Source organism: Juglans microcarpa x Juglans regia, chromosome 7D, assembly GCF_004785595.1.
Source record: "Juglans microcarpa x Juglans regia isolate MS1-56 chromosome 7D, Jm3101_v1.0, whole genome shotgun sequence".
Lineage (NCBI taxonomy): Eukaryota > Viridiplantae > Streptophyta > Magnoliopsida > Fagales > Juglandaceae > Juglans > Juglans microcarpa x Juglans regia.
The window spans coordinates 21292924-21314185 of NC_054606.1; the positions used below are offsets into that span (position 1 = coordinate 21292924).

The following is a 21262-nucleotide window of genomic DNA, read 5'->3' on the forward strand; positions in this document are numbered from 1 at the left end:
AATTAACAAAAGGCTCAATGGAAGGCTTAGCAGTATTAGCAGCATGAGAAAGTCAGCTCTCATGAATTAAAAAGTAATTGATAAAGTTCATGTGATGAGAGAGGGTTTGATCTTGTAGTGACTAAAGTCACAAAAGATTCATAGGTTGGTCCAAGACTAGTGAGGAGGTAAGTGACAAATTCTTTGTCTAGGAGAGTATTCCCCGTTGCTGCCAATGTATCAACAAGGTTTTTGACCTTCCCAAAATACTCGAAGATGGATAGGTCACCATGGGAAAGGTTTGTGAGTTGAAATCTAACTTGGAATTCTTTAGCTTGTGAGTGGGAAGCAAACATTGATTTTAAAGAGAGCCAAAGCTCTCGTGCTGTGCTTGATGAAAGCATTTGACCAAGAATAGAATTTGAGAGGGAGGAGAATAGAACACTGAGCACCAGTTGATCTGTCTGCTTCCAAGTAAGGTAGTTTGGGTTGGTTTTAGGCTCACTACCGCCATCGGTAGGTAAAATATCTCAGGACAAGGAGAGGTTCCATCAATGTATCCATAGAGGTCTTAACCTCGAAAATATGCAGAGAGTTGGACCAGCCAGAGCAAATAATTTTCGATGGTGAGTTTTGTGGTGACAACATGAGAAAATGAAGAAAGTATGGAAGAGTGAGGCTGTGGAAAAGAGGAAGACGTGGGCGTAGCCATGGATCACGAGACAGCTAGTCAAGCTGCTCTGATACCATGTTAGAGACATTGGTTTTCTGAATTTTCAAGTTGTATTAATGGTACTGTGGCAGTGTGTATTTATACACTTAAAAAGAGGAATCATTCTGTTACAAGAGAATCCAAATAATAACAGAAAGGTAAAACCTATATTCTAGAATATTCTAAAAAACTAATTTGAAATGGAAGGTATTGTGCTAATAGTTTCATCTTATTCGTAGAGTCGCATCTTGGTTTTAATTTTTTATATTGTTGGATTTAATTTTTTTTTATGTAGTTATATCTGCCCCCTTAACAAAACAAACTGAACCATTATTATCCTTATGATAAGAACTTTGTATCACTCTTGTTTTTTTAACTAATTAACTGTATGCAACTAATTTTCATTTCTGCTTAACATTTTCAATTTGTTTTTCTTGTTGCATGTCATCTCATGTGTTGATCAAGATAGTCCCCATGATATTCTAAATTCCTTTTCTACTCGAGAGCCTACTATGACCTTTTTGTGTTTCTTTTGGCTTTGGTTGTTGGGTGTTTCTCTTCCTGTCCCTTGAAAAAAAAAATGCAAAACTGGTTGGTATCCGAAATTACTCCTTGAAGAAATTTATGAAATAATGGTGGGGTATTTACGTTTGGAATCATAATATTAGCAATTAATAAAAGATTAATTGCGCAGGAAGTGGTTAATGATCACCAACCTTGCATTAGCACACGAATGAACAAGAATGGGGCCTTTTAGTACTGTTCTAGAGAAACTTCCACTATAATCAGAACTACTCAAATACCCCAAACTAATATGTGCTCCAAACTCACGAGCCATGAGTGCTATATATCTTTCTTTTTTTTCCCTTTATCTGGTGATTTTTCAGGAGTGAGATTGTGTACCATGTCAAGAGAAGAATGTGTCTATACATGCATCTACAGGGAAAGCTACTTTGTAAAATAGCCAGATTCTAATGTTACAAGATATTTCTCGAAACAGAATCATAGTTGTTGTCATAATTTAATAGCCCAGAAATATATATATATATATATATATATATATATCTTATGCTCTTGGTGCTTTGTCTTTGTCTTTGTGTTGTAGTTCTGTTGCATGAGTGTTTGTTCTTTAAATTGTTAATGATGCTTGCTTTTATCTCAAATTGCAGTGAGACTTATGGAACGTAGTGCTACTATGCCTTTGTCGGGGTTTCAATCAATCCCCAATGTAATTCATTTGGATAGCTGATCTCTACCTCCAAGTTTGGATAGCTCTCTACCTACAACTAATCCTGGTGGTTGCCCTCCTGTCATACATAAAAGATCTCGGGATAGATCAGAAGTATAACAACATTTTACTGGGATTGAGGATGTGGATCTCAATGAGCACAAAGCGACATGCAATTATTGTGGTAATGTTTTATTATGTCATTCTAAAAAATAAGGTACTTCATCCTTGAAGTACCATAATGGGACATGTGAAATCTTTCTTGTTAGTGAGATTGGAAGGGATAACCCCCAATCCAAAACAACCGGAACTAGAAAGGGGGTGATGGTACAACTAGTAGTCCTAGTGTTGGACTTGCTAAGTACAATGAACAGAATATAAGGTTGGTTATAGTTAAAATGATAATTATGGATGAGATACCATTTAGAGTTGTTGAAGGTCAAAGGTTTAAAGAGTTTATGGCCACAATTGAGCCTAGATTTTCAATCCCTTCTCGCATTACTATTATGCGAGACTGTTTGAAGTTATATATGTCAGAGAAGGACAAGTTAAGGAACATGTTTATAACATCTAGTTATAAGATTTGCATCACCACTGGTTTATGGAAATCGATTCAAAATCTTAACTGTATATGCATAACAGCTCATTTTATTGATAATGATTGGAACTTGCATAAGAGAATAATAAATTTTATGAAAGTTTCTGATTATAAAGGGGCAACAATAGGATAAGAAATCGAGTCATTCATACTTTAATGGAGTATAAAGAAGATATTTACTAGCACTGTCATCAATGCATTTTCCAATCAAACGGCCATTAATTATTTGAGGAAAAGGACCAAAGTTAGAAATTGTATAGTATTAGATAATGAGCTGCATATAAAATATTGTGCACATATATTTTAAATCTCATTGTCAATGAAGGGTTGAAAGAAGTTGATGAATCAGTTGTGAAGGTCTGAAATGCAGTGAAGTTTGTGATGAAGTCTTCTCTTACAAGACTTGATAAATTCAAGCTATGTGATGACAACCAAAATATATTGGGCGGTGGGCTACTTTCTCTTTATGTTCTAACCAAGTAGAACTCCACATATATGATGTTGAGTATGACTCTAAAGTATAGTGCAGCATTTGACTTGATGCAAGATGAAGACGGTCAATGTACCACATCTCTTGGAGGTTGGTGGGGGGAACCAAAATCTGATGATTGAGAAACCATTGAGGCCTTTGTGCGGTTTTTGAAGATTTTATATCATGTCACTTTTTGGATTTCGGGCTCAACTTATGTAACTTCAAATTTGTTCATTAAAGAAATTGCTACCTTTTATAGCCATCTAAAGAAATTTTCTAGAAGTGTTGATAAGAAGTTGGCAACCATGTTAGAGAGGATGCTATTGAAATATAAAAAATATTGTTGAGATTTTGAGAAGGTAAACAAAATCTTGTTTATTGCATCTATGCTTGACCTGTGCTCCAAGTTGGAAGTTTGGAAGTTTTGATTTATTGATTTTCTTGGTCCCGAGCAAGCATTTGAGCTTGTTGCACGACTAAGAGGAATCATTGAGCGGTTGTATAAGTAATATTCAAGTAGTGGCCAATCAAGTGCTGGTGAGACCTAAAGCAACATTTCTTATGATGATGTGGATGATCACTATAGTAGGTATCGCCAATATCAAGCATCAAAAGGTGTTGTAGAGTCCAAATCAAAATTGGATGAGTATTTCAAGGAAGCCTTGAAGGATTGACACCTAACAATGATATTCTAATGTGGTGGAAGATAATAAAGCAAATATTTGGTCCTTGTCAATATAGCACTAGCTATGCTCATATCTACTGTTGCTTCTAAGTCGGAATTCAACATTAGGGGTCATGTGTTAGATTTATTTCGAAGCTCCTTGACCCCAAAATTAGTTGAAACTCTTATTTGTATTTAAATTGGTTGAAAGCTCTATCCATTAATTATGACTCCCAAGACTTGATGGAAGATACTAAAAGCTATAAGTTGGAATATGATAAGACTTATTTTGAAATATCATATATTTTCATGTGGTTTTTTTAATAATTACATTTTTAACAATTTATTTTTCTTCATGTAGAGATAACTTTGAATAATGTTTTGAATATAGACCGTAGAAAAATACGAGGTATTGTAATTTCTTGATCAATCGGGATTTGTATTCATGACATATATTGAAATTCTGGCGACTTTCCACTTCCTTTGTATATGTTATCCACAAATCTAGTTTTAAGTACAAGTCCATTGCTGTCTTCTGATGGTGATTTGACCCTTTTTGTTTTTCCTCTGTAGTTTTTGGCCTTCTAATGGTGGTTTGGGCAATTTCATTCTCTCTGTATTGATAATATTGGGCCATTTTTTTTTACTTTCAAGGTTTGTGAGACTGAGAAAAATGGAGTTTTTGATGACTTAAATGGTGCCGCTTGTATCTCATGATCAGATGCTAATTCTGTTCAGAATCCGTTTCCATTCGAAACTCGAATTTGGAATTTCTGGTCGGAAATCACCAATGGAAGTTCTTCATTTTCAGGTCAGGTCGAAAGGCTCAAATTCAGGTCGGGTGAACAGTCCTACATGCAACACATACTAATATAGGAAAGACAAATTGTCAATCTCAAGTTCAGGTCGGGTGAACATGCCAACGCAAGGTGCAAAGACAAATTACTTTTCATAATGTTAAATTGTAATTCTCAATCACATACTAATATAGCAGATTTTTAAGTGGTTAATAAATAAAACTCCTTAAAATATATCACACCATCCAGTAGATGTGACAAATATGAACCTCCCTTCTGTCTTCAATCCTTGAAAGAAGATTCTATTCTATTTCTAATGAAGTATATATTTGGAATAAAATGTGTTTAGATTAAAGTGTTATTTAAACATTTAATTAACTACTGCCAGACAATTCCAAGTCTTTACAGAACTGAAATCAGAATCGATTGGTATTGGTAAAGGACGAAATTAAATTCTGAGTTTCTTTCAGAACCACAGCCCTCTACACTTCTACTAATGCAAGTCAAAGTATGCATTAAGATAACTCTGTAAATTGTAATCAAAGCCATGAAAGAAAAACCCGATTTTTTAAGACAACCCTAGGAAAACTGGCCGGAGAGAAAAATAAAAAAATCGACTCTTTCTACTCTCTCTCTCTCTATATATATAACTAAGACCAAAAAAAAAAACAATAATTGCCGCACAAGAGAAAATGATAACACACTATATGCACACAAAAATAATACCCGGCCGCCTGCACAAGCAACAAGCTCACATGCACACCAGTACACTCAACTAGCAGCTGTAGTACATAAGATACAACGCATACGACGCGCACCCGACTGCGAACCTTCATCATGATCATGATCATCATCTACATCACCATTATCATACTCGTAGTCTACTATAGGCTCCCGAGAAGTGGCTCCATACTCTTTCTTGCCGCCAACATTATAGGTAGAGTCCATAAGACAGTTCGTGTGATAAGCATGACAGCAAAAGAAAACGATGACCGATACATTTTGAATAGAGAAGGGATCAAAACACATGCAACACCTTGCACCCCCCTTAGTTTTAGACTTAACCTCTGTGGTTCTTACACTCGATGATTTTTCTGTCACCTGAGAAGACATACTGCCGTTCCTCTTTGCCCGTGCTTCATCTTCTTCGTTGCTCAAGTAAATCCCATGTCTTGCCTCTTTGTAGTATTTAACCAAGAGGTTGACACAATCAGCCTATCACAATCACAGTAAAATTCCAGGCATTTCATACGGTTCTGTTTGAATAAAATGCAACGATGATATGTGAAACAAGGGAGTACCTTGAGGATATCATTGCAGCCATGTCTTAGAGATGTTTCGGTCCTGTAATCAGTAATGATCTTGACAAGTCGATCCCTAAGCCTGAATGAAGCAAAGAAAAAAGGAGAAATTACGTCATGCTGAAGTTCTTATCTTTTGGTGACGTGGAATCTCACCAAGGAAAAGCCCTCCAGACCAACCCCTAAAGAGAAACCCCAGATTGACATGACTCTATCCGCCAGAATATACCAAGTAATCTTGGAGAATTCCAAGACCGTCCTTTGACTACTAGGCCGCACCCTGACGGGTGATGTTTATTGATGTTACAGGTGAAAAACACCATATTCTAGTCAACTTGGGGGCATATAAAGTGTAAAAATAATTAAACACTATAGCCATCAACAGGAACATTTTTGAATAATTGATGACAACATAACATGCATGTTTACAGCATTTTACTCACAAAACAAAAGTTCCAGAGTAATGCTAGATACAAGCCCCATACAAGCCCTTTGTAAAAAAGTGGAAAGAATAGTATGCATTTAAGATCACTACTTGACAGAGTTGATAGACAAAAACAAACAAAGCTCCTGAAAAACATGAAACAAGGTCTGGGCATGTATGAAACCACAAGAATTCACACAGAATCTATTGCATCTTCAAAATATTGAGCTTCTCCTAGCACTGAGATGTGTATTTATCATTAAATATTCAAGAAAAATTACAGTTTTACGAGGGAAGAGGAGAGAAAGCAGCTACAGGAAGAAATTCAGCATCATTCTGCTCTTACTAACCGAGGTATCTCCAAGCCATTGGGAACCATATTTACAATATAGAGAGGATCAAGATTTCCAACTGTGTGCTCCAACAAAACGCCAACCTGGTATTAGCAAGAGCAATTTTAGAAAAAATTGTCAAAGACAAAATAAGAAATATTCATCTGCACGTCCATACATACATTGAGTCAGGTGAATATGTTTGATACATACCATTTCAGGTTTGTGAAGACATTGCTTTATTAATTCTTCCCAAAGGTCATCATCATGCTGCATGGTCACAAACTCTACAGCCTGTGCCAATGATAATGCTTGCCTCATCACGACACCAAACTTCAAAATTAACCGGACTATAAATAAAATTTCCAAACAACATGCAAAGTACCTCCTCTATATCCCCTAAGTTATTTATAATGACAGCAAGGGCTTGTTTAGAATTCCCCATTCTTCCCAGGATGAAGACTTGCTCCCTTAGAAGATCTCTTCTGATGCAAATTTCATATGCCTGAGATTTGATTTCAGAGAATTAATTTATAAAACTATACATAAATTATTGAAACTGACCACGTGTTGAAGGTTCAAACCTTTTCAAGTGTATAATGTTGACTACTACGAAGAAAAGGAAGTAACATCTTTGGATCATAGTCTGCATAAAGCTCCACCTATCATGGTAAAATAAAGGACAAGAAATCTTCAGATAAGCAGTGTGTGCGCTCAAATCCGTTTAACTGCACAAAGTGCTGCAATGACCAGATCCAAAATCTTGAGAAAGTATGGAAAGAAAAAGATCCAATCCAATACTATAATTACCAATCTGCAATGATCATAGCCGACAATATCAGGGACAAGCATCATAAGAGAAGAACCCCTACTTCATTCTCTGACTACCACTAAGGTCAGACTATGGCTCCACCCGTCTCAAGGGAGCGCCTATAATTTTCATCCATTTGCCTCCACGATTAAGGGTACTACTATGGTTATGCCCAAATAGAGTACCAATCTCAGGCATCCATCCCTTCCCCCCTCCCTCCCTCTTGCCCTTTTTTTCTGGGATTCAAGTATTTCTTAATCACTTTAATGAAACCAAAACTCCAGGCAGTATAAACTAATTTTCAGATATCTGTATTTTAATTTACAAAAAAAAAAAAAAAAAAAAAAAAAAAAAGAAAAGAAAGCAATAACACTCATAAACCAACATGCCAAAATATGCATCTGAAAGTTTAAAAAAATGGCATCTATGATTTAAAATTTCTAACAGGCTGCAAGAGGCTCAAAGAGGTCATAAAGAAAGAGCTGTGCAAGAAAATACATGGTCTAGAGTTCAGTATGGATGCATCATGGCTCGTGAGGATAAATCAAGATGACGGTCAATACATTTTGCCTAATTGATATGTCTGCAGTTATGTTTTAAACATGAACACGATATTTAAAACTAAATTAGATATTTGTATCTTCACTGGGAAACAGAGTTCAAAGCAAAATGCGGTTCAGCTTTTCTCACTACCTGCATATCATGAAAAGCCTTTCCAGCATGTGGATTTACTTCAAATAATGAATGGAGGTATAGGTGCAGGAAATATCTATGATCATGCTTATTGCTGGCGTTCAAAAGTTGTGAAACAACTTCAGATGGACTAATCAAGTCCTTATTTTGTATAAATAACGGAACTGCATGCTTGCAATCTATCATCATAAGTTGCACAACCTACATTGCAATAGGTAACACAAAAAGTAGTTAGAAATCTTATAATGGCATCAGAATGGGAAGGATGTAACAGAAACTACCATGCCTAACAGGAAAAAGGGAAATAAATCATCCATTTACGTTTTCGTATTTTGCAATATATATGTTTCCAAACCCAGCTATTCAGGAATTAGGCTCCATTGAGTTCAACAGTGTTGTAAAGTATCTCCGTGAGAGCAACCACCTGATTAATGATATATAGCAGAGCCTGCTATGCTATGTTGTTCCTCAAAATCTATAAAATGGCCTATTAATATGCAACAAATATTGAACTGACAAAAATTTCTACTTGGAAAACAATGATAACAGCAAACATAGAAACCTATAGATAGACTAGTAACACCATAAGAATTTCAGCTGATTTTTCATCGACATACCTTTTCGCGAATTGCATGATGCAAGTTATATTTTTCAATGAAGTCAAAGACTTCTGGCTTCATAAGCTGAAAATGATACCCAAAATAATTAAGAACAATGTAGCCGATTTGTCAAAACATAAAATAGGGGCGCAGCACCGTAATTTTCCAAAGAATTTAACATAAACATTTTATCTAGTATGTTAAATTCTGGTGTTGGACGTTTGTGAATTAATCTTCCACATGCACCAATAACACTTACATCAGCATAGATTGAAAAGGCTTTCTCATATTGCCCATCAATTATATACAACTGTGCTAGTGCCTGACAGAGAAAAGGAATGCATAAATAATAAGATTAAGTGATCAACATATATAGGAAGCACGTGGTATTAATAGAGAAAAAAATGAGAATGTGCATGTTTGTCTGACGGACCTCTTTGAGCGGATCAGTCATGGATGAAGTATTAAGCTGAGGTTCAATGGCCGAAATAACAGGCAATGCAGAATAAATCACATGTGGCCAAGATTTGACAGTTGACAAGAGATCCTCATGGAAAGAAGGATTTGTAGCCAAAGCTACAAGAGCAACCTATAGCACAAAAAGCAACAAGAAGTCTTTAATTCCAAGTTGGCACATTAGAAAGAAAAGAAAAGATATCAAAGATCTTTCGGCACAATATTTTTTCCTAACGGACCTCATAAGCAGTATCACGCAGTCTTGGGTTTTCTGTTGGCATGTATGGAACCAACACAGGAAGCTGACGTAGATGAGCAAAGTGGAAGACCCATCTGAGAAAAGAAGCAGCCCACCACCAGTTAGTTAGATGAATGGTACAAATAACAATAAGGCAGGCAGTACCTTTCCCATGCAGAAGCAGATCCTCGCAACAATTTGGGACACAAAGATGCAGCTTCAGCGTACTTCCTTTCCACAATCAAATGATCGAGATACCTAGATCCCACCTACACATATAGCAGCCATATTGGTCAAACTATGCATGAAGCATATACAGAAGGCAAATATTGGAAATGTGGAGGCAATAACTAAAAAATACTATTATATCATAGTGCAAAAAATGCAAAATAGTCATCTGCAATATAAATTTATCTCTAAAAATTAATTACTATACTGATGAAATAAAGTGATTTTGAATTGACCAAAATTAGTATCCTGTGACTCAATATGGTACTCCAACACTCTCAATTCAGAGAGGAAAGGTAATACATGAAGTATCAGGATGTGGTATCTTATGCTATGCCACAACCAAACAAAAAAATCACTTCTGTGGTGTCTACAGAAAGTTATAGCCCTGAATAGGGAAAAAAAAAATATGAATATACAAAAGATGCACTAGCATCCCTAGGAGTGAAAACACAAGCGTAAACACATGCTACATCCACAGGCTTATGTATGTTTCATGTAAATGAGATGAAAGTGAATATAACCACAACCAGAAAATATTGAAAATACCTCGTCGAGTAGCTCACTCCGGCCCTGACCAGCTTCAACAGCTGCCAATGCTTTTTCATGCCACCCATGTTGAAGAAGCCAAGCAATATGATCTTCAGTGTCCCTAACAATAATTAGTGCATTTAAAGTTACATGCATATTTGCAACACTACATGGAGTGGTAGAGCAATAGAAGAATTTTTACACGAAACATTTTATACACTATTTAAAAGAAGCAAGTTAACATTTCATAATTCAAGACTTTTTTTTTTATAAAGTAACAATTTTATTCAAAGTAATAGGCATAAGCCCAAGTACACAGGATGTATACAAAGGAAACACCTACTACTTCCAAAAACAAAAAGAAACTGACACAAGAAAAACTAAAACAGAAGCCGGAAATTATCCACCATTACAAAAGCTTTAGCCCAAGAACTCAATGTACTCGAGAAAAAGTTCCTAAGATCTCCCAAAGAGCATTCTTGATCTTTGAAGCATCTTCCATTTCTCTCAAGCCAAATGCACCACATAAGACAAAGAGGAATCATCTTCCAAACCCTCACCACCTTCTTGCAGCCCTTCAAACCCTTCCACGCTACCAAAAAATCCACCACTTCTCGAGGCATTACCCAATGTAATCCTGTCCAACTCAAAACCTCATTCCACAAGAATCTTGTCACTTCACAGTGAAGAAAAAGGTGATTTACAGATTCTCCATCCCTTTTACACATGACACACCAATCAGCAATAAACATACCTCTCCTTCTAAGATTATCAGTAGTCAAAACTTTGCCCAAAGAAGCCACCCAACAGAAAAACAACCTTAGAGGGAACTTTCACTTTCCATATACTTTTCCAAGGAAAAACACAACAACTTTGGCTTGACAAAATTCTGTAATAAGTAGAAACTGAAAACTTAGCATTTCCAGCAGGAATCCACACCATGCTATCCTCTCTATCGAGCACCAACTTTGAACTGTAGAGTTTAACCAGCAAAGCCTTAACTTCATCCACTTCCCAATCATTAACGTCCCTTTTAAAAAATGATATTCCAATCAACCTTGTTATTACTACTACAATAGGAAGCATAAATAGTTGCATTATGATCCCAGTATAGGAAATTCCAGCTTAAGAGCAATATCCCCACACCACAGATCATGCCAAAAGAGAATCCTCTTTCCATCTCCAACCTTTAATCTGAAATTATTGGAGAAGGAATCCCATCATTTTCTAATAAATTTCCACAAACTAACCCCATAAGCTCCACTAGCTGCTTTAGTACACCAACCTCCCCTAAACTTCCATATTTCACTTCTATCACATTTTTCCAAAGGGCTTTACTCTCCATTTGAAATCTCCAAAGCCATTTCCCAAGTAAAGCTCTATTAAAAATCCTTAAATCTTTAATCCCCAAACCACCACAATCCAATGGTTGACAAACCTTCTTCCAACTAACCAAATGAAACTTCTTTTCCTCACCTTTGCCTCCCCATAAGAAATTTCGAAATAAACTCCCAATTCTCTTTTCAACCCTTGCCGGAAGAGGAAAAAGAGAAAGGAAATAGTTGGGCAGGTTGGACAACGTACTCTTTAAAAGAGTTAGTCTTCCCCCTTTAGACAAGTAGATCCTCTTCCAACCAGCTAACCTCCTTTCAATTTTTTCAATCACCCCATCCCAAATACTAACAGCTTTAAAAGAGGCTCCCAAAGGAAGCCCAAGATACCTCAACGGCAAAGAAGAGATTCTGCATTCCAATAAATTAGCCAAGTCTGATAAATTCTGAACATCACCCACAGGAACAATTTCAGACTTCAATAAATTAACTCTTAATCCCGAAACAGCTTCAAAACACAGCAAAAGTGCTCTTAAAGCACGTATATTATCCAAATCAAGCTCACTAAAAATCAAAGTGTCATCGGCAAACAACAAATGAGAGATCTTTAGACTATTCCTAGTCTCATTACCCACCACAAAATTGGACAGAAGATTACCCTCCACAGCCTTCTCAATCATTCTACTCAAAGCCTCCATAATCATAACAAAAAGAAATGGGGAGATGGATCACCTTGCATCAATCCGCGGGAGCTACAAAAGAAACCAGCCGGTTCTCCATTCACCAAAATAGAAAATTTTGAAGTTGAAACAAAATGCTTAATCCACGAGCACCATTTAACACCAAAACCAAATCTCCTCAATAAATAATAAGAAAATCCCAGCTTACATGGTCGTAAGCCTTTTCCATGTCCAATTTAATAAGAATACCAGCTTGCTCCACCTTCAATCTACTCTCCAAACATTCATTAGCAATTAAAACAGAATCTAAAATCTGCCTAACTCTCACAAAAGCATTTTGAGATGGTGAAATTATCCTCTCCATCACCCTAGTCAAACGATTTGCCAGCACCTTAGAGATAATTTTATAAATACCATTCACCAAACTAATAGGCCTAAAGTCTCTTAACTCCACAGCCCCTGCCTTCTTCGGAATCAGAGCAATGAAAGTAGCATTCAAACTCTTCTCAAACCTCATATACGAGTGGAACTCGGCAAACACCTCAAAATATCATCTCTAACCACATCCCAGCAAAATTGAAAAAAATGCCAATGTGAACCCATCCGGATCCGGAGCCTTGTCCTTATCCATACCCTTTACCACATCTAGAATTTCTTCTTCTTCAAACTCCCTTTCCAACCACACAGCATCCACCTGCTCTATAGAATTAAAAACAAGGCTGTCCAGTTTTAGTCTCCAAGAATAGTTTTCTGAAAGCAATTGCTCAAAAAAATTCACAATGTGGGCCTTGACATCTCTTGATCCGTAATCAACCTGTCCCCGTCACGAAGAACCTCAATCGCATTATATCTTCTATGAGAGTTAGCCATTTGATGAAAAAATTTAGTACACCGATCCCACTCCTTCAGCCACAACACCCTCGACTTTTGCCTCCCAAGAAATTTCTTCCATTAAGGCTAAATTTTCCAAATCAGAAACCACCCCTAATTTTCTGGTTCTATCCTCTTCCAATAACAACCCTTGAACCTCCTTCTCTTCCAAAGATTGCAAGTCCTCCATAAGCCGCTTCCTCTTGGTATCCAACAGCCCAAACTCCTCTTTATTCCATCGCATCAAATCTTTCTTAAGAGATTTCAACTTTCTAGCCAAAACAAAACTCAGAGAGCTAGAGAAATTATAAGAATTCCACCAATCTCTAACCTTATCCCCAAAAACTTCAACCTTAAGCCACATGTTCTCGAATTTAAAATAACTTCTTCTACTCACAATTCCTCCACAATCCAATAAAATGGGATAGTGATCGGAACACAGTCTTGGCAAAACTTTCTGCATCAAACCAGAAAAGTGGGCTTCCCAGGAAGAGGAGACCATAATTCAAGACTTTCTATCAACACAACCAAACAACCATAGAAAACTAAGGTTAAATTGTAGCATTATAACTTATAACTTCATTAAAAATTCAACAAAACCCATCAAATCCCTTGAAAATTTTACCAAAGTAATTATTTGTTACTAACTAATATCACATACCTAAATTTTGAAATCCATGAAATTTTGAAATTCATGACATTAATTTGACTCTGGATTTACAACTAATTTCAATATCCTCTTTTCTTCATTCAAGATACTCATATACCAGTATGAACAGAGATGATGCATTTAACTCATAAAAAAAACAGAGATGATGCATTTAGATGTATGAAGATGATTACATAATAATCAACCTTAATATCGATTTCTTTTTCCGTGAGTTCGTCGTGATGACCAAATCAATCCTTAGCACCAAATTTATAATGTTAAAATACACCATCCTTGTAGTTTCTAATCTATAAGGAAGCTACAAAATAAGATACAACCATACTGACCTTGGTTTTGCAATAACTACATCCTTTGGGGATACAATATAATACAATGGCTCATCACCTGCAGCCCACTGACCGCCAGCATAGCTGCTACCTACATTGACAAAAAGTATTACGCCAATTTAAATATTAATAGTCTTATGTGCATAAACATGAATGTCACTGACAAAGACATTAACCTGAGAAAGGAGCATAGGCTAGGGAATAATCCTTTGCCTTGTAATGCTCAAAGCCATGAACAGGCAGGGCATCTGTTGAATGTTCATCATTACTCCATGTTACTATGCGTACTTCTGGTCTCTGTGCATGTCCCTGGTTATAATTAGATTTTCCCGTGTCAGAAACTTTCTTTGGTAAGTTTCCCATGACATAATCACACCTTCCCCAGAAATTCATATGCATCAGGAGAGATATACACCAAGAAGTAGTTTCAATAAGAGCAACAAACTTTCAACAAATATATTTTCCAACACAGAAATTACCAGGAATTTTATAATTAACGAGGTACAAATAGTACCAAAATATTGTTACAATAAAATAGACAAAGAACAAATAATTTAAACAAATAAAGGGGGAGAAAACTCATCATATACTTTGCCATCAAAAGGACAGTTTAAGAACTCGTAAAGAAACTGTAGGAGTTACAAAAACCACTATCAAGGTGGCTCAGATTCAGCAGAAACTTTCTTCTATTAAAATAGATGCTTTAGTTTCAAGAATTATATAAATAAAATATTTGCACCGTGAACTTCGAGTACAAGGCATGAGGTCATATAGGGGAACACCAAAGTATTTCATACAAGGCAAGGGAGAAAGTACCTGCCGTGATGGAAGGTTGCTACTAAATTGCTTCTCCCCATCTTCTTCCCCAGGAATATATGCTAGAACAACCAAAGTGTCACCAAAGGGAGCAACTCCAGAAATGAAATAGCTGGTTTGGAAAGATGCCACAATATCCACCTGGTTCATACTTGGCATTGGAACATGTCTATATGTCCCATTAGTTGCTCTATGCTGATTCGTTCGAATGGATGCAATTTTTATGGATGTTCCCCAGCCAATGACCAAGAGAGTGTCATCCTGAATGAGATGAGAAGTAAGCCAAATCCCTTTTTGGAAACAACAAAACACTTATGCATAATGCATGTATTCACATACACAAATATACGCAAAGATAGATGTGTAAGTGTGCATGTTGTTGTAGCTGTTCAGACTATTGCTGCAAGCCTGAAACAACTGCACTGGCTTGCATTAAGCATTTCCTAATACAAAGCCCAGTTAATCTTGGACACACCTGCCAAACTAAGTGAGGAACCAAAAGTTCAGGATGTGGGCTTCCTCTTGGTCTTTCAATAAATGTTATACGCTGATCATCTGCAGTGTCATAAACTTTCACACCTGCATCATTAGCCCAAGCAATGAGACTTGTTCTCCATTTCACCGCATGAATTGGACCTTCACCAGAATGCAAAACCTAGAAAACAGATAAATTTTATTTTAGTTTCAAGAAACCAAACGATACAAAGCATTTTTCCCATGCTATTAGCCAGCACACTAGTACAGACCTGATCACGATAGCCTAGCCATTTCTTGGTATTATAATATAAATGACCTGCTAAACCACCAGCTACAAATCTTCTTGACGTTTTTCTTGCATAATCTGGGTCCAGAGCAATAGCTTTCATCGGGCGATGATACTCAAACTTCATTTTCTCATCAGTGAAAAGACTGTTTATTACAACAGATCCATCATCAGAACAGCTTCCTACATATTCTCCTTCTATATCGAAGCTAAGGTCATTGACGGCTGCTTTATGAGCATGGAATTCCTTAACCTGTGAAGAAGAAAATATACTAAATATTTCAAACCTAAAGCATACAATTTTGCTTACAAAAAGTAATATTTTGCAATCATCTATCAGCTGAAATCAGAATAATAAGTGAGCCTCAAAAGCTCAATTTTTGTATAAGTGATGCAATCTATTAAAAGCAGACAGGGGCACAACCCAAGGACACAAGAAACACACAATAGGATACGCCCAACTAGCAAAAAAAGAAAAAAGAGCAAAAGCCTTGAAATGCAGAAAGCTATAGAATTGGGAGATGTTGTGAGCAACCATCCAAACAGAGAGGAAGTTGAATATTATGGGTTTTAACTCTTTCACCATGCTCTTGCAGTGTTCAAAAGTTTGGGCATTGCACTTCTACCAAACACACCACATTAAGCACAAAGGCAACATGCTCCAAACTTCTAAATATCTATGATTTCCAAAAGGACTCCAACAACATACCAACGACTTTATTTCCAGCTAGGGCATAACCCACTCAATATCATAAGTGTTGAAAATCACTGCCCACAATTCCATAGCCAACGCACAATGTAGTAGAAGATGAGGCATAATCTCCACTGAGAAACCTGAGGAGAGCCCCTTTTCACAATAGCTGACAATATTTTACTCGGTGCCTACACCACATCGACAAAGAGTAAAGGGGATAAAAGAACCCCTCTCAATCCTTGTGAGCTGTTAAAGAAGCCTAAGGGGGTGTCATTTATCAATGCCCATAGAAATACAATGTGCCATCCACTCACACCATCTCTTCCAAAATCTGTTATCTCCTCGGTATATACAACACGAAGCCTCAATTCACATGATCGTATGCCTTCTCCATATCCAATTTGCGGACCACGCCTAGAGTCTCTAATCAAGTTATAATATCAAGGCATTCGTTAGTTGTGAGAACTGAGTCTAAAATTGTTGCTCTTTGATGAAAGATTATGAGATCTAGAGATAATTGTCACCAGCACCATCTTCAACCCCTTAGCAAGAACTTTGGAGATGATTTTGTAAACAGTACCTACTAATCTAATAGAACGAAAGCCCTTAATTTTAACCACCGCAAATATCTTGGGAATAAGGGTGACAAAGGTAGCATTGAGGCTCTCCTCAAACTTGCATCAAACATAGAAATCATGCAGTACATTTATCAAGTCTACTTCGAAAACCTCCCAAAAAGAGAAAATGCTAACGAGGAATCATCACAGCTTGGGACCATATCACCATTTAGAGCCTTCGCCACCTCAAAAACCTCACTCTCCTCAGAGGCTTTTTCCAAACACATCAAACCCTCCAAACCCTCTTCACCAATAGAATCAATGCTAGGACCACCCAACTTGAGCTTCTGGGAGAACTGTGCAGAGTAAGACAGTTGTAGAATTTCAAGATATGCTCCCTACCTAGTGTTGTACGAAGAAAATTATCAACTAGTAACTCTCTTTTTTACAAGTAAAAGTGCTCCACTAATAACTAGAGAATCAAACGTGTTGTTTTTGCAGTTCAAATTGGCCAGCAGATGGAAAACTTTTGTATTCTGGCCTTGCTCCTTGTGCCAAAGAGCACCTGATTTTCAGTCTTTTACACATGTTTTCTCTAGGAGAACAATCATTTCAACTCACTAGAAACCTCAGACCTTCTCATCAACTCAGACCCAGATCAAGTGCGTTCTTTTGCAAGAATACCCAGTTCTCCATAAAGTGCTGCATCATTTCCCCAACATGGCCAAACATCTCCATTCCATTTTCCAATATAATTTCAGGGCTTTCATTGCTAGCCAAGACATAATTGGGGGGAACTTCAAATTATAGCATCTCCACCACTATTTCAACATGGACACATATTCTCAAACTCAAAATACCATTTTCTCCAACCTTATCACCACAGACAAGCACCAAATGAAATGGTCTGGGAGTAGTCTAGGAAGCCGCCTCTATGAAAATTTTGAGAATTGGGCTTCCCAATCAGAACAGTAGAAATCTTTCAAACGATACAACTACCCTAGAAAAAAAAAAGTCAACTTAGGCCTCGTTTGCTTTTAGAAAACATCTCATCTCATCTCATCTCATCTAATCATTACAACTTTCCCAACTTCCAATACAAAATAAAATAAACAATTCAATTTTTTCAAATCTCAAAACAAAAATAATATTAAAAAATATATTCTAACAATATTTTATTCAACTTTTTAACTTTAATCTCATCTCATCTCATCTCCGAAAACAAACGAGCCCTTAGTCTCTTGTAAACAAAAAATATCCACCTTCCAAGACCACAATAACTTCTTGACGTTGATGTTTATCCCTCTTTTTGTTGCCTCTCACATTACAAGATAAAACCTTAGGCTTCATTCTCAAAAAGATGACCCAACCCCTCTACTGCTGCCACTACAAGGATTACCTCCCTTGTAAAGATAACTAACAGAGCCCTCTTTTAACTCTTATTTCCTTCTAACTACGGTTCTAGAAGAAGAATGAGGGATTTGATAGAACTTTGTAGGTGCAGCAAGCCTCAAGGGAAATAAAAAGCACCATAGTAATTTGCAACAAAACACTCACAGAACATACTCATGAAATTATAAAATCCTTGCACCTTCTATAAAATCCACTTCAAACATTTTAGTGAACGAGATACAAACTCCTCTACTACAACTAGAGTACAACAATTCATTGATTCAAAGAAACTTGAACCCTGCCAAGAATACGCAATTAAATTTGATGAAGTAAGCCCCTTCTTATCTATGTAACATGCTTTGCCTCAACAATTCCAGCTTGATCCTCACTGCGGCCTTTTCCCTTACTCTTCACTACTTCAGGAGCCTTCTCTAAGGCCAGAGATAATGTCCCACTTAGGAGTCATTTGGATTGAGAAACACTCTCAACTCATTTCATCTCATCATTACAACTTTCCCAAATTCTCATACAAAATATAATAAACAATTCAACTTTTTCAAATTCCAAAACAATAATAATATTAAAAAATAATATTCTAACAATATTTTATTCAACTTTCAACTTTCATCTAAAACCATCTCATTTCATCTCACTATCCAAACAGTTCCTTAATCAAGCTTCCCAATGTAGCCCTAATGATCCTTGCCTAGGACAGAGGAAACACCCTCTACTGAAAACTCGTTTGGAGGTGCTTCCAAGAATAGAACTCGGCACTAGCACCTCCATCGGCAATGTTTGTGCAAGACTATATGCTGAAAAAAATTGGAACCCCTCCATATTTTAGCTGAAGATATTTTTTTTTATAAATATTTTAGCTGAAGATATTAAGACTATAAGTTCACAAATGTATTAAGACTCTAACAATGTAGAGTAAGTGATAACTAACACTAAGCCAGGTCCATCTCAGTTTAAAAAATATGTTCAGAGGCTTTTGTCTTTCTGTGATAGGTAAACTGCCACTAAAAGCCAAGTGGATGACTCATTAGACTCCAATAAGAAACTCTAATGAAACAAGCACTGCAGTTCCCATTAAAGCCATTGGCATCTACATAGGATAGTAAATAGCAAATAATATTAAGGCCCCTTTTGGATACAGAAATGGTTTTATCCCATCTCATCATTACAAATTCTCATACAAAATATAATAAAGAATTCAACTTTTTCAAATCTCAAAACAATAATAATGTTAAAAAATAATATTCTAACAATATTTTATTCAACTTTCATATAAAATTATCTCATATGATTTCACTATCCAAACGGGGCCTAAGTCTATACGGTGAGAAATGACTCAATTAGCAATCAAATAAGGGCATGTTTGGATAGGCAAATGATCATCAACACTTCTCAAAATTTCATTCCTAAGCATCACTCTAATACAAAACACTTTTCAATTTCAAATTTTCAACATTTCAACTTTTTCATCTAATTATTACCTACTCATTATCCAAACACAAAAACCAATACAACTTTTACAATCTTCAAAATAAAACATAAAAATCAATACAACTTTTACAAATTTCAAAACAAAAATAATATTAAAAATTTATATTCAAATAATTCTTTAACTATATAATATTTTTATTCAATTTTTTCTCTTTCCTTTCCCAAAACCCAATAAAACATCTTCACTCAAACCATTTTTACTACTATTCACAAAATCTTGAGATACTCTAGGTGTCCATACATTCCCTAAGACTCATTAGATCAATGATCGCATGGACTTTTAACAGGTTAACAGTGTTAAATCAAAGAGTAGCAGCTACAATGTTCAATGCGCCAGTCCGAATTTGACGCTTTAGCAAACGGCCACAGTTTTTTTTTTTTTTTCCCTCAGATCAAAGCACAACAGTATTATTAACTCGTGTCAAAAAGTTCATGGACAAAATTTACTGAATCTAAAATCCCAAAAAACAGCTCATTTATGACTCCTATGCTGAATTCTAACACCCAACAGAGTTCAAGAAAAATAGAGATGAAACAAGCTCCAAATTTAACCCGCAAAAATTCAGAATTTCCTGCAATCCAAAAAGAAAAGCTAATCTCGGAAAACAGAAAAACTAAATGGGTAAAAATAAACGCGATTTGCAATATCGTCGCTGACCTGGTTCCCAAGAAAATCAAGGATGTGGACGGTACCGCCGTGGGTACCGAGAGCGATCATGCGCTCAGCAACCGCGATACACGACGCCGCATCGCTCGCCAGCAGGGCCGGTATACTGCCCCCCATTCTCTGGTACTTAAGCCTCGGCTCATCTTCTTCCTCCTCTTCTTCTTCTTCTTCTTCTTCTTCGTCGTCGTCTTCTTCTTCGTCCACTTCTTCTCTCTCATCGTCTCCCTCGACGCCGTTCTCCGAGGGAATCGGAGCCATTTGGAGAGTAGTTCCGGGTGTCCTCGTCTTCGTGAGGAAAGGAAAGAGAAAATAATTGAGAGAGAGAGAGAGAGAGAGAGAGAGGTTTTGGGCCTTTTTCGTTAAAATCAATCGGTTATTTCCTCCTACGAAGCTTATGGCCAGTCTCTATTATTTATTTGCAAAACAACAAAACGAGTGATGACGAAGGATGCCCTCCCTCTCCTCTCCTCTCCTCCAACTCTCTCTTTCTCCTTTTTTTTTTTTTTTTTTTTTTTTTTTTTTTTTTTTCATCTTTTATATTTTTAGGTCAGGTCACTGCCAAATGATGTCATTGCTCTACAATTTGCCAGCTACCACTTTAATTATGAAAAATCACTGTCGTTCTGCATTTATAATGGTCCAACAATATAAAAGTATATTTTTAAGTTTTTATTTTTTAAAATATGCACGTTAAAATATCAAAACCCTCTACTTGCTTCTCAAGTTACTCTATATTCTTAATTTAGTCTTTTTTGGATACATAAATAGTTTTATTTTATCGTATCTCATCTCATCTCATCATTATAATTTTTTTTAAATTTTTACATAAAATATAATAAATAATTTAACTTTTTTAAATTCTAAAACAATAATAATATTAAAAAAATTCTAATAATATTTTATTCAACTTTCATATAAAATTATCTC

The 21262-nt window shown here is 36.3% G+C and overlaps 1 protein-coding gene across 1 annotated transcript; it reads right to left on the bottom strand.

Moving 5' to 3' along the window:
- Positions 1-5129: 5129 nt before the first annotated feature.
- Positions 5130-20737, bottom strand: LOC121239196 (vacuolar protein sorting-associated protein 41 homolog). The gene is made up of 19 exons (XM_041136355.1): positions 20327-20737; positions 15503-15772; positions 15232-15411; positions 14757-15017; positions 14117-14249; positions 13941-14031; positions 10082-10184; positions 9470-9573; positions 9306-9399; positions 9044-9199; positions 8870-8932; positions 8629-8694; positions 8012-8212; positions 7092-7169; positions 6893-7012; positions 6721-6801; positions 6526-6611; positions 5752-5833; positions 5130-5665 (listed from the first exon to the last, which is right to left on the bottom strand). The coding sequence occupies exons 1-19, from the start codon at positions 20591-20593 to the stop codon at positions 5222-5224; spliced, it is 2880 nt and encodes a 959-aa protein (XP_040992289.1). The 5' UTR covers positions 20594-20737; the 3' UTR covers positions 5130-5221.
- Positions 20738-21262: the final 525 nt, after the last annotated feature.

What these genes read in the sequence shown, in the direction of transcription:
- LOC121239196 (XM_041136355.1), bottom strand. Translation starts at nt 20,593, where the DNA reads ATGGCTCCGATTCCCTCGGAGAACGGCGTCGAGGGAGACGATGAGAGA. An exon ending in GCAACCTTCCATCACGGCAG is followed by an intron (nt 14,250 to 14,756) that starts GTACTTTCTCCC and finishes AATTATAACCAG; the next exon opens with GGACATGCACAGAGACCAGA. An exon ending in TGACTGATCCGCTCAAAGAG is followed by an intron (nt 8,933 to 9,043) that starts GTCCGTCAGACA and finishes TTTCTCTGTCAG; the next exon opens with GCACTAGCACAGTTGTATAT.